We start from the raw sequence: 18,980 nt of genomic DNA, 5'->3' as shown, positions 1-18,980 counted from the left end.
GTTAACTCATTAGAATGGCACTGCACAATGTGCTGTTTTGTCCCTTGCATAGCAGTGCTATCTGTAACTTTGAATTATCAGATGTCTGGATACTGCCTCTGCCCACATTCATTTGCACTGTGCAATGTGCTAAACATCTAAGAATCTTGGACGATACATGTGGGATGAATTTTCCATGAGAGTAAAAGTGTGTGGAGCGCTAGAATAAAATGTAGAAGCTTTTCACTTCTTATACTTGAATACTGTTTTTGGATATGAATTCATGACTAACCATATAAATAGGAAATCCCTTTCAGTGGGCCAGATCTGGTATGACTTATATGGGAGACACAGAAAAGGCATCTTCATAAGATGCTTATTCCACATCAACTGACTCCTCCCAATGCATATTAGCAATGGCTGAACACTTAACCTCCTCAAAGATTGCTAAGCTTCTCCCTTTATTACTTAGAATGAACCCTGCTACTCTGTAAAAGACACCCATCTTTTTCAACTTGTATCTGTCATCTCATCCTTTCAGTCATTACCCACAGCTGATGACCATAGGTGGTGATAGTACCACAGACTAACTGGTAAACTGAGAGCTGTGTCCAGTTACTCAGCTCTCTGTTCCCCACCACAGCCTGGTGTCATTCATCTCCTCTCTGCCTTTCCTCTTGAACAAGACCTCACAATATTTAAATTTTTTCATATAAGGCATATATTCCTTCCTTAACAAAAGATAGCAAACCAGTCTTTTGAAAGGACAGAATCATGACATCTGACTGGAAGTTCTGATTTGCACCTAAATATAAACAGTTAGTTTATATCATTAGTTTAATTTAGCAGAAATGAATGACTTTCAGCTCGAAAAGAATGACTGACTTTTCAGCTGAAATCCATGTTGGATGATAAACAGCTAAGCAGTTTAGAATATGCCATTAATTCTGCAATCTTCAATAAGTAGAGAGTAAAATCATACAGCCTTAAGTAACACTGCATATGAAAGGTACATTCCTGTAACTGATTAATATCACAAAATCTGGGGACCAATTTCTTCTGATTTTTAAATACCTCTGAAGAGAAGATAGATTTGTTCCCTACAATTTCTTATATTCATTGCACAAAAATAGGAATATGGAATAAGCAAATGGATATCTTTTCTAAAGATTCCAAAATAAACTGTCCTTCCCAACCCTTTGAATTTCATGTAAAACACTTGCCTCAACTTTTACTCATACTGAGAAAATTATAATAAAGGTTTCATCCCAACATAAACTATCTTACTGCATCTCATCCCTTCTCACACCACAATGCCAGGATAACCATAGCCAGCAATCCACACATATCAAAGCTTGAGTAAGGCCAACCCCTATTAGCCTTTTATTCACCTATAATACATATAAACAGCAATCTCTTGAAAATAGCATATGTAGATCTGTAAACTTAGCAGACCACAGAAAACACCACTGTGATGTATTCAAGGCTACTGACTGCCTCCCTATAACTTTGAAAGCAACACTTCTGATCTGTACCCTCATTTAACATTATAAACTTGGGATACTGCCACTCCAATAAAAAGAACATTACAGCCAAGGGAGCAAACCTATTCATTAAGATGAAATGATAAAGAAAAACCTTTGCCTGTTAGATGCCCTTACTGGAGAAAAAAACATCACAATACTAGGCCCTGCCATTAAGAACAAACAGACAAATAAAAAAAAAGAACTAACAGACTTCAACAGCTTTCAAAACTGGACTAGAAAATATCTTAAAAACAAAACCAGTTGAATTTGCTTTAAAGTCACAAGATAGTATGCATCTTCATCCCTGAAATGACTATAGAACTTCCATAATGTGTAAATACTGTAAATAGGCACAATATGTAAATACGGTAAATAGTATACTATCATATAACTGCACAACTGTATTCCAACTACCTACAAACGTTACTCACAAACTACTGTATGTCTTTCTACTATATTTAATTGTGCCTTGGTATTTACTGTTTGGTGCCTTCTGGGCATGTAGACCAGTTTTGAATCCTGGTTATCTCATAACAAACACAAAAAAAATATTGCATGCTTTCAATAAATAATATTGGGGGGGGGTGTGGCCAAGATGGCGACCTGGTAACAGCACTTTCTCACAGCTCTCTTTCCTCAATAATATTTTTGACAGGGATTTTGAGAAAAAAACAATAATAAGAAGATATCTTCGCTACTAACCACTTTCTAATACCCAGAGACATCATCCGAACAATTTTCATCAACTTTCATTGGAAAATTCCTATCAAATTAATTACTAGAAAATCAACAGCAGCATCAGCTACTCAGAATGAGCCATCTCAGGAATCCACCTCAGGACCCAACATTCAAAACGGATTTGCATTCACTTATTTTAAATATTCAGGAGATGACAACTAAAATAGATAAGATGCATAATAAATTGGACTCTTTTAAAGAAAAATGTACTCAACAATTTGAACAACTTCAGAAAATGTTCACACAACAGAAAGGTCAAATTTCTGTCATTGAACAGTCCTTAAATGACATCGATTCCAGACTCCTGCAAGAAGAACAACAAACTGAATTTTTACTGCAACAAAATACACATCTTCTGGAGAAAATAGATGACGGGAAACAGAATGAGAAGAAATAATATCCAAATATATGGTCTGCCGGAAAAAGCAGAAGGGGATAATATAATAAACTTTCTTACTACCTGGATCCCAAATGTATTAAAATTACCGGAAGCCCTTTCTTTTGGAATGGAATGTGCACACAGGTCATTGTCAACTTCAGGAAATGCATCTTTAATCAAAAACAAACCAAGATCAATAATTGTTAAACTTTTCTCCACACAAGACAAGGAACTCATCCTCAAAATGCTTGGACTAACTCACCCACTAAATATAATGATGTGTTAATTAGATTTGACAATGATTACTCTACAAAAGTGGTTTTCAAAAGAAAAGAATTCATGCCAATAATAAAAATCTTGAAAAAGAAACAACTAAAGACCCATCTTTTGTTCTCAGCAAGACTCCGTATATTCCTTCCAGTGGGAATAAAAATATTTGAAACAGTGGATTCAGCAATAAAATATCTTACTACAAACAACATTTTAACACAGGAAGAAGCTATGGATTGGACAAATAGTACACCAAAAAGAAATGCAGAAGTAAACATCTGGAAGACTGTTGAACAGAAGAAAAAAAAACTAAAGGACAAATAACGTATATGTTACATGTACCACAAAACTTTAAACATTGTCACAAAAACTAGCAAGAAATCTTCCAGTCATTAATCACAGTAATATATCAGGTACAGTTTTTATTTATTTTATCTCACTTAAAATCTAGAATAAATATAAACTGGGTAAATTAATATTATCATTTAGGTCTATCCAAACATATTTGAAACTTGATAACAATGTTTTTCTTTCTCTACATCTCTGATTTAGTCATCAACAAACAAAATATATATAGCAATATGTTCAAGATATATGCAAATGGATATCTGGTTTAATCAGATATAACCATTTCACCATATATTTAACTATATTAGCAATTTGTTATAAAATATTTGAATGTACCATTCATATAATATGTCTAATCTAAGTTTTCCAATTGGGGCAGGGAGGGGAGCGGGACAAATGTATTTTTTGAAAAATTATATATTTATGTTAAATGAGTGGCATAGTTAAAGTACTTAATCCATTAATGCTGTCATAATGATTTGCTTTACTGAGATAGAAAGACAGCTTGGGTGTGCACACATGTCTGGTTGCATGGATTATGATGTCATAGCATCCCAGTACACCTCATGGACTCTTATTGTGTTTTTAACATATATATACAAAGCTTCCTTACTGGAAGGGGGGATAATGTTGTGTTTATTGAAGATATTTGAACTGTGTTGTAGCTATGCAGTAGAAAAATGTTTTCATGAGTGATACTTTGAAAGATAAGAAAAATCTTCACTACTTTTCCTGCTCAGTTCACGAGACAGCAATCTCAAATATGCATACAAGTAATATATAAAGGTTGAAATTTTCATTGTAGCCACTTTGTGATTGTCTATGATGCCCTTTAAATAATATGCAAATGCAATATCATTAGGCAAGGAAGTAAATCTCAAAACAAGCACATATTAAAACTCTTCGACTAGAAGAAGGAAAATAATCTGTATATAAAAGATGATTGAGTTGTGCTGGATGGTTATAGTTAGTTAAGAGTTTAAACCCTTGCATGTTATTACAGTAAATTATTCTACACCATTAGAATGTCATATTGAATCTTTTATAAGAAGTAAAGCATTTGGTGCTGTTTGTTTTACTAGCAGGTGTCATGTAGTATGTCTCACATATAACATAGGGAATGTCTTGCATATAATACAGATAAATATATGCAAAAATAAATATTACCATGAGCGATGCCTTGAAAATCAAGAAAAACCTTCACTACTTTTCCCGCCCCGTCCATGAGACAGTAGCCTTAAATACACATGCAAGCAACACCCAAATATCTTATGTTTTACAGCATAGACCCAATGACATCAGAGGGGGACCATGGCAAATCCTTTTAGAGATAGATGAATTAATGTGGCAAATTAAGACAGGGGCATATACCTTCCCAGGCCTCAATGAAAACTTATCTATTAAATGCATCCTGAAACGCCATGCTTTTAAGAGATGATTTCTACTTGTACTTGCATCTTTTATTAATTTACACTTGCACATTCTTATTTAAGCATGCATGATATTAAAATGGGCATTTTTAAAAAAACTTAGCTATTTTTTACTTTTACTAGTTAGGCCATATGTATTAGTCCTTTGTGTGTTTAGTTTACCCAAGAAGCATTTTGATCGTATTAACATTTGGGTTATTTCAGATTATTCATTATTTATTATTCATTTATTATTAATTCAAAAATTGGGAATATTAATACTAATTTTTAACATTTTTCATTCTCTATGATATAATACCAATTTTGGGGTGATGCGACCCATTTTTATTGTTATGTAAAGAGATTAAAATATTCAAATTATTTGTTATTTGGTACCTATAAGACCAAATGATTGCATTTTGCTCGACCGCTCACCACAACACTTGGTTCTTTTTAGCTTGTGTTTATGCAATCAGTTTGGGTTTTTGTATTTTAAACGTAATATTTTCACAGTTGTAAATAAATTTATTTATGTATTAATGTAACTGGTTTTAAAGTGGAACTTTTAGAACACCCGAAAAAGTGGGTGTTTTTGATATGCATAGGCACTTGCCCTTTTAATTAAGATTAATTGAATGATTTGGTTTTAAACTGTTTATAAAAAGAATGTTAATTGTTTTATTGTTTGTCTGAGGAAGGTGAGGCACAGTTCTCATCGAAAGCGCTTACGAATAAATAGTGTTTTTTTGTTTTCACATTGCTGGCTCTCATTGTGTTCCTATCGCTTCCTTTTTCACTTGTTACTGATTATTACTAAACATTTAACATACCTAAACTAAATAAAATAAAATATGATTAGATTTAGTAAACAGACACCAAACAAATTTTCTAATAGGTTCTTTATATACTAACAGAAATAGCAACCTACGCATAGTTATTGTTAGAAAAAAGTTAAATATTGTTAGATATACAGAAAGGCAATACTCTATACATAGTTATATACATTAATATTAAGAATTTCTAATACTAGAATATCTGTGTGGGTTCATAGATTGCTATGAGAATATCGACCCTGGGACTTGTATAAGTCTAGTCATTGCAGTTCTCTGGCTATTTCTTTCCATATTGCTTGCTTACCTGGACACCTGTTTGCCAGGGTGACTATTATGATACTCAGGATGATTTTCCTCTCTCCCGTCCAGTCATCGGGGTTCTTTTCCGGAGTCTGGCCAGTCTGTGAGTCAGGAACCTATCTCTCCACTATGTTTTACTTCAGTATTTTGAATCTTAAAATATGTAAAGACTATTATATATAAGTTTATGTATATATATTTATGGGTTCATGTCATTTGATCGACAGTTCATTTGATCGACAGTTCATTTGATCAACAAGTATTTTAGGTGGGGAAAGCCCCCCACACCCCCCAATGTGGGGGGCTGTGCCCCCACACCCCCCTAACTATATATATCAACTCCAGGGTCACACAACATTGGGGAAGGGGGCAAATGCTTGTCGATCAAATGAACTGTCGACCAAATGAACTGTCGATCAAATGAACTGTCGATCAAATGACATGAACCCATATTTATATATATGTACATATATTGTCATATAAGACGACATAATTTTAGTAAAGAGTTCTGGAATATGACTTGGAAAACTACTTTCTCAAAAGTTAAAGACTAATAAATCTAATTATTTCATAAAGAGTGAGGAAGAAAATTGGAAATATTCACACAACTATAGAATAAATAATATTCTTATAGCACTGATACTACATGATAGAGACTCTAGAGGTGGAAATTACCCTAAACAAATTGCGAGTATAATGAAACTATAATCTAAAAAGAACATAGGTATTATGAGAATTTAACCAAAATAACTAATTAACAAGGTACTGGAGTCTTTGCAATGTGAATTAAAGCAAATGTGTCATGTTGGATTGATATGTGAATTGTTCTACTAAGATGAAACAAATTTTGTTAAATGTAATTGGAAAATTGTTTTTGTAACTCTGATTATAAGAAACTCTGCAAGTAAGATTTAACAAGTATAAGCAGGTTATTGATGCATAAATATTACTGATTTCACACGAATTTGCATATAATTGTCTATTAGCTGATCATATTAACTCGTTAATATATGTAAATAGTGACATACTAAGCAAGAGGTTAAGAGAGATTAGTTTAAACATTAGTCACAGATTTAGAAGGTTTGTGTGGGTACTTGTGTTACTCATGCAAAGAGGTATATTACCTCATAGAGATAGGAAAAGGTGTAATAAATTAGAATTACTTAAATTATAAGTTTCATTGTTTTCTTATATTGTTTTGGTGTCTACAGAAGATAAGCAGATCTTTTATGGAAAAAAAAGAGTACATTATACATATAATGCAAACCAAGAGTTAAATCTATGTATATCAACTGTCATAGAAATAAATCATAAACCAACGCATGAAATATCTATCTATAAATGTTAATGGATTAAATAATAATATCAAAAGGAGAAGTTTATATAAATACATAAATCTACACAATCCACAGATAGTATTTCTTCAGGAGATGCATCTATTAGATAAAGATATAAACAATCTCAATATTAATAACAACACAGTATTAGTAAGTTCTCAATATAAACAAAAGAAGAGAGGAGTAGCCATATTAATGCATAATACAATTATTTCTCCTAGAATAATTAACACTTATCAAGACACATCTGGTATGTTTTGCTCAGTAAATATAGAGATAAATAGGAAAATATACACTTTAGTTAACCTATATTGGATACCAGGACTTGGCGTAGGAAGAGTAAAACATCATATTGAAGAAATATTGCATTTAACTAAAGGTAGTCTAATAATGGCAGGAGACTACAACTGTATAATAGATGACAAAGATACAGATTCAAAAAGTAAAAGAAGAAAGTTACCTATATTAAAGACACCTTCGAAGTTTACAGACACAATCTCCATAAAAGATATAAATGAATTTGCTGACCCAGACTCATTAATTTACACTTTTTACTCACATAGATATAAGACTAGTTCCAGAATTGACAGGATATACATATCCAATGATCTAGTAACAAAAATAAGTAATGTCAAAATAATAAACTGTCCATTATCAGATCATAATGCTTGGTTTTTGAAATGGAGCTTATGCATATAAATAATAATCCCATAACAAGAACACCTTCATATGTTACAAAATTAACAGACTTTAAAGAATTTTTTGAAGGTGAAATAAAAACTTTCCTTGAAATAAATACCACAGAGAACATTTCAGAAATATATATATCTGGGACTCCTTAAAAGCATATATATATGGAAAAGTACTATCCTGGTATATTAATAAAAGACAAAAAATGCTCACAACCCAGTATATATGTATCTATATATATATAACTAGGTGAATGATATCAGAACCAATAAGAACAAATAATTAATTAGTGGTTACATTTGGTCATTAAGACCAGGTGGAAATAAAGCTCCAAGTTTTATTATCCATTTCTTTTCTTTAAAATTCAACATATCATGCCATCTTCGTTTATCTTTACAAATACCTTTAATGTGATCAATGGTAACAAACTTATAAGAGGCTGTAGTGTGTTTTAAACTGTGTTTGTATAAAGCATTATTAGGGCGTTTGTTTGTGATGTCAAAAATCATAGAGGTGAATTTGACCAAAAGGTGGGCATCTAACTTGAATTGACAAGATTTATTGTGTTACAAAGATAGGAAGATAGATTTGGATAAACATCCTATATGGCTGGTCACTACCTATGGATGCAACTCCAAGGGTTTTATGAACATTATTCATAGGCATTGGAATGTTCTGATGGCCGAGGATAGACTTCATCCTTTTCTTAGAGATAGATGTTCTTTCTCGTTCAGAAGGGGACGTACTATAGGTTCTATGCTTAGTCATTATAAGAAACCTCCTTCGGATTCCACAGTCCCTGTCCAGATATCTCTCACAGGGGGACCAGTTTTAGGATGCATCCCATGTGATCACTGCTCATTTTGTGTCCGAGTTTCACGTACTCGTGAATTTAGCAGCAAAAATACCTCTATGATTTTTGACATCAAGTTTTGGGCCAATTGCAGTATGGAATGGGTCATATATTTGGTGACCTGCACCTGTTCTGCTTTTTATGTTGGGCAGACTTCTAGAGCTTTTTGCCTTAGAATCTGTGAACACCTTAGTGATATCAAGAACAAACGCCCTAATAATGCTTTATACAAACACAGTTTAAAACACACTACAGCCTCTTATAAGTTTGTTACCATTGATCACATTAAAGGTATTTGTAAAGATAAACAAAGCTGGCATGATATGTTGAATTTTAAAGAAAAGAAATGGATAATAAAACTTGGAGCTTTATTTCCACCTGGTCTTAATGACCAAATGTAACCACTAATTAATTATTTGTTCTTATTGGTTCTGATGTCATTCACCTAGTTATATATATATATATATATATATATATATATATATATATATATATATATATATATAGAGAGAGAGAGATACATATATACTGGGTTGTGAGCATTTTTTGACTGTTTGTCATCCACTGAAGAAGGCTCTGTTAAGCCGAAACCGGTTTGGATATTTTTGATGTGTTATCCAGGGGATTCCACCTCTAGGTTCCAATAAACTTTTGGGATTTTATACCATCCACACTTGCTGACTTTTTTTCTTTTGGATTTTGGTGTTTCTGGCCGTGCAAGGGTCTCACGTGCATCTGTGTTTGGACTGATATTAATAAAAGAAAAATATGGAATAAAGACATGCTAGAATTACAAAAGAAAGCTGATACATTAAAACTAAAAATTCAAGAAGGAAATAAATATTTAATTCAAGAATTACTACAAATTAACAACAAATATGCGGACATTTTACATCACAAGACAATGATTAACCTAGAAAAGATAAAATTCTTATTCAACAAATCCAGCACATCAGAGGCAACTAGCTAATAGAACAAAAAAAAATTAATAAAATCTAAGCAAATAAAAGAATTATATATCCCTAATACAAAGAAAGTCACGGATCTAAATAGTATATTAGAAGCCTTTAGATTACAATACAACTATGATAACCTTTCAAGCATTCATGAAAAACCTGACAAAGATATAAAAAATTATCTTAAAAACAAAATTCTTACTAGATTAACACAGGAGCAAATTGACACTATAAACAAACCAATTACTACGACAGAACTAAAATCACAGATTAAAAAGCTTAAATTAAATAAAGCACCTGGCTCTGATAATATAATATCAGAAATGTATAAAGTAATACCTAATCAAGCTATATCTTTACTCTTAAAAGTATACTCCATAGTTAATCAAAATATAATTATACCACCTTCATGGAAATATTCATTGATATCACCAATAATTAAATCAGACAAAGATGAGAAACAATGTTTGTCAAACAGACCATTATCCTTATTAAACATTGATTATAAAATGTTCATGGCAATATATGCTGACAGAATTAAACACTTTCTTCCCATGCTAATACATGATGACCAGACAGGATTTATCAAAGGAAGAAATACATATGATAATCTTAAAAGAATTTTGTCATTGATAGATTATAGTAAACATGCAAACTTGGATTTAAATATAATATCCTTAAACATTAATAAAGCATTTGATTTGGTTAACTGGAATTTTCTTACACAAGTCCTAAAAGAGTATAATTTTCCTACATCTTTTATTGCCCTTATTCAGTCACTGTATAAAGACTCCATAGCATATGTTAAATTAGGTTCATATAGATCTGGTCCCATACCAATCAAAAAAGGAACTAAACAAGGCTGTCCCCTATCACCACTATCATTTGCATTACTTATAGAACCATTTGCAAATCAGATAAGATCAAATAGTAATATTAAAGGCATCTGCATCAACAAAACTTTATCTCTTAAATTACAATTATTTGCAGATGATATACTTCTTACCCTATCAGACACTAATGCATCTTTACAAGCTTTGTTTAAAGAAATAAATAATTTTCAAACTATTTCAGGTTTACAGTTCAATGAAAACAAAAAAAAATGATGTCATGTAATACTAAAAGAAACATATAAACAAAAGTATTCCAAATACATAGCAGAGGATAATAAAATAGTATATTTAGGCATAGATCTACTTGAAGACTTAACTGACTCACTTATATATAATTATAATAAAACACTAGATAAAATAGAGCAAGCGATGTCTACCTGGAACAAATATATGTTTACAATGGGAGACAGATTATACCTCATTAAATCAATTATTTTTCCTAAAGTATTATATCTAATACAAAGTTTTTTACTGCCACCTCCCAAGTATATCACTCAGAGATATAATAAACTAATATTAATTTTTTATGGTTCCCAAACAAACCCTGAATTGCTTTAGATAAACATTTACCAAACTGGGAAGATAGAGGAATTAATTTACCTGATATTGAGATATATATTATGTCCTCTGTTGTTAAAAATATAACCTTATGGTTAAATGCTCACTATAAACCTATATGGAAACAATTACATGAACAGGTCTATACTGAACTTAGTCATAACAACAGATCCGATCATTTAACTATAATACCATTTCCTTTAGTTTGGATGATAAAAGATTATCTAGAAGGCAAAAATAAAAATAACAAACTGTCATCCAAATATATGAACATCACACTAACAACATTTAAATCATTCATAAACAAAGTCCCAAATATTAATTCATGGTTCTTTCTGATCTTTCCTATAGCCTTTACACCCACTATCCTTGATACATACCAAATTCAGAAAATGAATATGCTCAAGATAGGCTCAATAAGCTACTGGCATCAGCTGGTAGAATAAGAGAAAATATTAACTAAAGATCAGATAACCAGAAAATATAATATAAATAATGACTCATGGCTACTTTTGCAAAATCTAAGACAATATCTTATAAACAGAATTGGACAAATGCAAGATACAGTTAGACATACTGTCCCAAAATTTACTGATTACATTATTATAATTAATAATCAACCTTATCAAGGTTCTGGATATCTATCTAACATTTAGAAAATAATTAAAACAACAAAAATATACCAAATAAACACATACTGGAATTATTATACACAGATAAATAACCACCCTCTTAACGTAAAGGAAAAAAAAGATTATCTTAAAATCTTCCAAGAAGTCATCATCATCAACAAACTTGCAGTTATTCACATGGAGATATTTGAATAGAAGTTTTTATACACCACATAAATTATCTAAGATGTATACAAGTGAAGATCTATGTTGGAGATGTCAGACTAAAATAAGAGCAGACTGGCAACATATTTTTTATGAATGTAAGTGTCTTACTTTGTATTGGAAAAATATTAATTTTTTTTTCAGACTGTTTTTAATGATAATTATCAATTATCAAAATCTATGATTTTATTCAACTCTCCTGTTCTGGATTGTGTGCCAAAAAAAGATTTTCAACTCTTATGGACTTTAATGGCAGCAGCTTGCAAAATCATCACCATTCACTGGAAAAGTGAGACTCCTCCTACATTTAATGAATTTAAAATTTTAGTTAGAACAGTTGGGCAAATGGAAATATCTACTCTGAAGAACAGAACTACCAGAGTTACAACTTTATACAACTCTTGGATGAAAGTACTAGAAATAATTGAGAAAATGGACAAAGATATATGAACTTATATATCATACTTCTGGTTACACCTTAAACTTATTTATAGCTTTCTTCTTAACAGACACCAATGTATATAGTTATATAATGTTTTTAAAGTTTATAGGTTTTACAATTGCATATATATTATTTTCGTTTTTGATTTCATGTAATATTTGACAAATTATCAATAAAAAAAGGAAAATAAATAATATTGCATGTCTTTGCATTTATTCAGGCAATTAAATATGAACTTCTACACAATGAAAATGTGTACATACCTCAAGGAGTCTAATCAGGTCATTCTCCTGCAGTGCCTCTTCAAACATTAACCTTAAGTCCTTCTTTTGCACCAGTATTCCTGTGAGAGTTATATTTGTGGTATCTGTGCCACATTTCAGAGTCTTAGGTCCCAGATGGTCTCTGCTCATTCTGGGATTATCTGAAGCTTCCTGGCTGCAATGCCTCAACATACTTGAATGTTGACCATGAGCTTCATCCTATGAGAAATGAGAGAAGACATCTGACGTCATGTGTACATGTGATTACAGATACATAGGTTACTATGGACAAAGACCACTTACCCCATTAAGGCTGTTCTGCTGTAGACCCATCATAGCAATTCTCAAATACTTATGTTAAGAGAGCATCCATTTTCAGCCATCATTTGCATCTGTTTGATGCCTTCCAAAATAGCTTCATAGTTTTCAAGTTAACAATATGTTAAGGGTTGACATTCCATGAATTTGTATTCTTTGAAATGAGGATATTCTCTCAGTTATCAAATTTAAGCATCCTTCTCATTTTAATTTCTCTTCATTTTTTAATTATTACCTTCTCACTAAGTGAAGATATCACTCACACTTGAAAACAATATAAGTCCCTAACAACACATTTAAACAACAGCATTTATAAATATACATGGAGCTGACATAGCAAGGATGATATCTATAGTACTCAAGATCTATCGTGGTATTTCCTAATCATGCAAAACCTCACATTTTATTGCAACAATACAGAAACACATAAGAATATGTTAATATTCAAAACACTGCTTTAAGATCAGCACTCTTGATGTTTGTTAATTCAATGTCTGCTTACTAATGTACATTTTAAAGAATTGTGTACATGAAGTAATATTTAGTTACAGAGCACTCAACTAATATAATAATAAATTTAACAGCATCTGTGATCCAACAGCACAAAACATCAGAGCCAGATCATGGTCAAATAGGGCCCTAGATAAGGTAACAGATCAGACCCCCCCAGCAGCTTCTCCACAGCAGCCCCCCCCCAGCCATTTCAGAGTCTCCTTACTTGGCTATTTCTCCCCAGTTACCAAAAACACTGATCAAAACTGTCAGTGTGCTTACTATTTTCTTCTCTACTTCTGCAATGATTACAGATATTTGGATTTAATTTAAAAAGTTTATTTCAAATGTTATAGCACAAACACTGGTAGCCATTTACTAAACAAAACAGTACAGTCTTACAATGAAACAGAAAACTTCTCTAGCCTTGAAACTCACATTCATTGAAACTACACTGAAACCCACATTCATAGAAATGCATCTGGCCAGTGGCAGATTAAGTTTACTTTTTTGCTGTTTTCAAAACATGGGCCCCTTGCACACATTTTTAGGGCCATGCATACATGCATGTATTCTTTGAGTCCCCTTTCTGATTGTATCAATTTATCTTTCTTGTATAATACAGCACCACTTGATACAGGGTGTTTTACATTTGCACTTTGGAACATTTTCCAGTAAGCAATGAAACAAAATGTATGAAGCAGCAATGGCAAAACTACCCATTTCAGAACATTTCAACCATAAAAGTCCACTCATACGTCTGTCATTACAATCCACCAATAGCAGTCAATATAAACAACTTCTACAGAAGTAATTGTTGTCTGAATAATTCCACATTAAAGAGAACTGTGATAAAGAGGTTGCTGCTGACAAACAGCTTTCTATTTCAGTGGTTCATCTACAAATTCAATATCTAATGCCCTTGAAGAAAAAAATACATATGTTACATTAAAAAATTGTGTGCTGGCAATATTAGACAAGGGAATAGCTGTCAAAATGACAAAAAATTCAGAGTTACTGGGCATCTCAACCAAATGAAGACACACTCAGGAGTACAGAAAACCCATCCCCCCATATTGCACAGTATTGTCAATACTCATAGGATCATAGGAGATTACTGGACTATCGACCCAGGGGTCACTTCAAGCCTAGTTGTTTCATGCCAATGTAAAGCCATAGAAATGTTAGTTAATACCTGAGATTGCATTTAGTTATGACTGAGCATGTCCAGGAAGGTTGTGGGTGCTATTCCCGGCAAGAATTTATGGTGCCCCATACACTCATTCAGGTTCCTTTTGAACAGTGTCTACCTGTTGTGGGAAAAGAACCCACAACCCTTTTGCACCAAAAGCAAGTGTGCTACCTGCTGCACCACTGACAATGAATAACACTGTTTTGACACTCTATGATTGACATTGACAGATTGTAATCCTCAGTTTAACAAATAAATAAATAAAAGTAAAGGAGACTCAGCAGTTGATGCACAGGTTTAAGATACTTGCCTGCCTTATTTATTAAGGTTCAGGGTTTAACTCTGAGCAGAGTCACTTTACTCAGCAGAGTCCCTAACTGGGGCATTGTATTTTACACACACTCACACACACACACACACACACACACACACACACACACACACACACACACACACACACACACACACACACACAAACACACGCGCGCACACACACACACACACACACACACACACACACACACACACACACACACACACACACACACACACACACACACACACACACACACACACACACCTCCATCTGTGCAGTCACCAGAACAAATCTGTACTCTGACTGTATATCTCCTGATCCTGCTTTGTACATCTAGCTTCTACTGTATTTGTGCATGGGTTTAGATGCAGGACATTGCCAGCTGCTAAATCTCCCATGCATGTTTAATGACATTAGTACATTGTCCTAATGATGAAGTTTCTGGAACTTACAAAAATATTCAGCCACAGGGTTTTAATGCTTGCTTTATTTACAGATCCATAATTTTTTAATGTTATTTTTACAGTGCAGCTAGGTTTCCCCAGCCAACATGTGGTCCCCAAGCCAGCACAGGCCCTAGGCAGCTGCCTAGGTAACATAGTGCTGGATTATGCTCTGCAAAAGTATGTACAATTCTGTTTTAATTAGCTTTTGATATGATTGGACCATGGTCCATTTTCAGCCAAGATGCAGGTGACAAGAACAAGGGTAAATGAAATCTATATATGACACTTTAATACAGCCAAACAACCTGCATGTATTTGTGAGTAAATCATAATACCTACAGAAAATGAACCCAGTATCTACTACAACCACTGAAAGTAGAACAAAAAGACCAAATAGACACAGATGAATATTCAAAGTCTGCAAAAAAAATAAATTGTCGGACGTGAGAACTGAACACCAGCTGTAGAATTGTGCAGAGGACATTCTTTAAGCAAATGTACTTCAACACTGCATCATACTGCTTATCAGTTATTTATACCTACATTTTCAGCCTGCAGAGCAATACAAAGACTGCCAACCGTGCAACCAGAAGGAAGAAAAATAATGTCTTCCCTGAATTTGAGGGAAAAAATACAAGCTTACAAAACTCTAAACTGTAGCAAAGGGTTTATGCAAGTTCCTCCATACATTTACTAATGAAAAGAGGTTAGTTAAACTCATTATTATTTTTAATAAATCATTAATTTTACTGAACACATTAATTTAAGAAACCACAATGTTACCCACAACTTCTTAAATGAATATTGGAATTGCACTCAAACCCCCTAACAGCTTGCACATGAGACAGTCTCTACCTTCTCCCCACCTTAGTTATGGCCAGGCACATAATTTTATATCTTTCCTTTTCTATAGACTTTCTGTATGAAGTCAGACTAAAATACCAGCTGTATTGGCTACTGTTGATATTAAGTGTTCACACATTGCTGTACCTCATGATACTGAAACTTATATGACAAGAGAATTTGTATTGATAGACAAGCATATAACCAATGAGCAAATATTCTTTATTTGTACATGAGTACAATGGATTTTCACCAAGTTATTTTGTGTTTTAGGAAAGGAATTTCCACACATTAAGGGAGACTGAGGAGCTTCAGGAGGGGCCATAGTCCCAATCTTTGTAAGTATGGTGTTGAGTGAGTGGAAATGGAACCATATACATGTTCCCCTTTTGAGCAGAAGATAGCATTCTATTTCTTTATTAGAGATGACATTTTTGTCTGTGGTGAGGAAACTCTGTTAGCTTTGAAGAAAGTTATTGGCAGTGAGCTGAATACACATGGGAAGCTGGGGAAAGCAAGACAAATAAGTGCTTAAGTATTGGAAGCAGAAGAAAGTCTGAATTTTTGAAACTTAATGAAACACCTAATTATCTGAATAAGCTTTACCAAGACATTCCTGTTAAATTAAAAAAAAATGTAGTTTAAGCTGCATTACAACTGAAATTAAGGACTTAATAAAGACAGAGGCCTAGAATGGAATATCCTTAGAGATTTAGGTTTCCTGTCTCCCACAGCTACTGAAACATATGAGGGAACAAAATGATCAAAATTCATTAAGGAAGTTACTTTAACATTATCATTGCAACAACTCTATCTGATCCTATTTCTAGCAAAAAAAGGAATGCACCACCATCTTTGCTATCATTCAGAACAACTGCAATTCATGATGCTTTAACAAACACATTTGCATATATTAGGAGGTTGATATTAATTAAGGATTTTACTTACTTAATATCTAGTCTTTCAAGAGGCCTTTCTCTATCTCTCCTGCAAAATGCAACCTGAACTTGTTACGGATGAGCCCAGTATCATCCGGAAATTAACAACAAATGAGCTACTCATGCACCATTTCAGCTACTCAGCTTCACCCAGCTGATGACTCATTAGAGTAGGATAGATAAAACATCCGAACACAAGAGTATCCTGAAATGTGTCTTTACTTTACACCCACAGAGTGGTGTCATGCAATACAAAATGGCAGAATCCATTAGTGAGTATCTGCCTACATTTTCTGTATGGGGTTTTAACCAGAAAGGTTAAGGAATCTAGATATACCTTCTTCAGAGACATTCAGATAGGTTCAGTCTATTTAGATATATTGAAAACATTTATAAGTCGTATAAAACTCATTAAGATCTTACAGTTATGATTTCACTGTATGTACCACAAAATGAGTCACTAATTACTTAGAAAACAGATATCACTCTGTCTGACAGAAAGAAACAATTTCCCTTGAGGTTGAAGATACATGCTCCGCAATGGTCTGTAATAAAAACATCAAAACAGAAGGGTAAAAAGGTCACAAAGACAAACCATTCAGTAAAAACTGCAAGAAAAACCCAGCACAGATATAGTCTTCATTGTGTAATAGACCATTGATATATATGCAAATGACCCAATAAGGATATTCAGTGTTTCAGCTATGTGGTTTCTGAATGCTCAAGACTTTTTACTTAAGTCCTTATGGGTTCATTCAGGCTAATAAAGTAAACCCCTCTAGCTATAGACATGTATGTTTCAGCAATTTTGTGATCTTATCAGAATAGCATAAGTGAATTTTTGACTATATTTCAGATACACAGAGTTTAAAATAAACCTGATGTTCATAAATCTTAACATCTACCAAAAATTGCAAATAATATCCAAACCAAATGGCAAACAGGTCATACAGACAAACCATTCAGTAAAAAAAAAAAAAATTCAGCCAAGAGTCTTCACTGTGTAATTCATTAAAACTCCTGTTGTCAAGGCTCATGGGATATATACAAATGATCCCTTAAGGACATGTAGTGTTTCAGCTACATAGCTTCTGAATGCTAATGGATTTTGACTTTTTACTTTTTAAGTCTTTATGGGTTGAATGGCTCTAGAGAGCCATTATACACTAATTCAGTTTCACGCCACCTCTAATGATTGAAAATCATAGCATCGACCATTAAAAGCTGCAGCAGAGGGACAAAATGGGGAATATATTTTTTTATTTTACAAAGTATAAGGATTCCAAACACTATATAGCCGCAGTGATGCAGTGATAGTGTTGTTGCCTCACAGCAAGAGGGTCTCCCATTTGATTCTCGGCTGGAGTGCACAGAGTGCCTTCTGTGTGGAGTCTGCATGTCCTCCCCGCGGTTTGGTGGGCGTTTGAAAGACATGCGTAAATGGGCATGCCTTCACTGAAGGTTGAACGTCGAGCTTGCACCTCGGTGTTCATGAAAATCTACTGCCAATCATTAGCGGACTGGAGTTCCGCTGTGGTGACCCCTAACCAGGAAAAGCCGAAAGACAACAACAACATAAGGATTTCAAACACTAGACCCCATATAATTAGTGTTAATGAATCTCTGCATAGTTTTAGTTCAGTTATTTAATAATGCATGAACATGTAAACAATTCAGACTTTATGAAGAAATCTAGGAAAGACAATGCTAAATATGAGGACAAAAATCATAGAGCTAAGCCAAAATCATAGCAGTCGAATTGTATGTGGATCACCTGGAGCAATATGTATATTCAGTGACTGACTTATGGATACACTCTGATGCT

At 33.3% G+C, this 18,980-nt stretch overlaps 1 protein-coding gene across 3 annotated transcripts in view; it reads right to left on the bottom strand.

Annotated features, from left to right (window-relative positions):
- Positions 1–18,980, bottom strand: part of LOC122800983 (E3 ubiquitin-protein ligase TRIM69-like) — a 544,031-nt gene that overhangs the window by 197,830 nt on the left and 327,221 nt on the right. For all 3 annotated transcript variants that reach the window (XM_044070404.1, XM_044070402.1, XM_044070403.1), the window contains exon 4: positions 12,611–12,829. In XM_044070404.1, the coding sequence (XP_043926339.1) occupies positions 12,611–12,829 (219 nt within the window). The remainder of the gene's footprint in view (positions 1–12,610; positions 12,830–18,980) is intronic.

The sequence above is a fragment of the Protopterus annectens genome, chromosome 4.part1, assembly GCF_019279795.1.
Source record: "Protopterus annectens isolate FY-2018-M chromosome 4.part1, PAN1.0, whole genome shotgun sequence".
In the NCBI taxonomy this organism is placed as follows: Eukaryota; Metazoa; Chordata; order Ceratodontiformes; family Protopteridae; genus Protopterus; species Protopterus annectens.
Note: the sequence above shows the minus strand (reverse complement) of the source record. Positions and strands in the feature narration are given on the sequence as shown.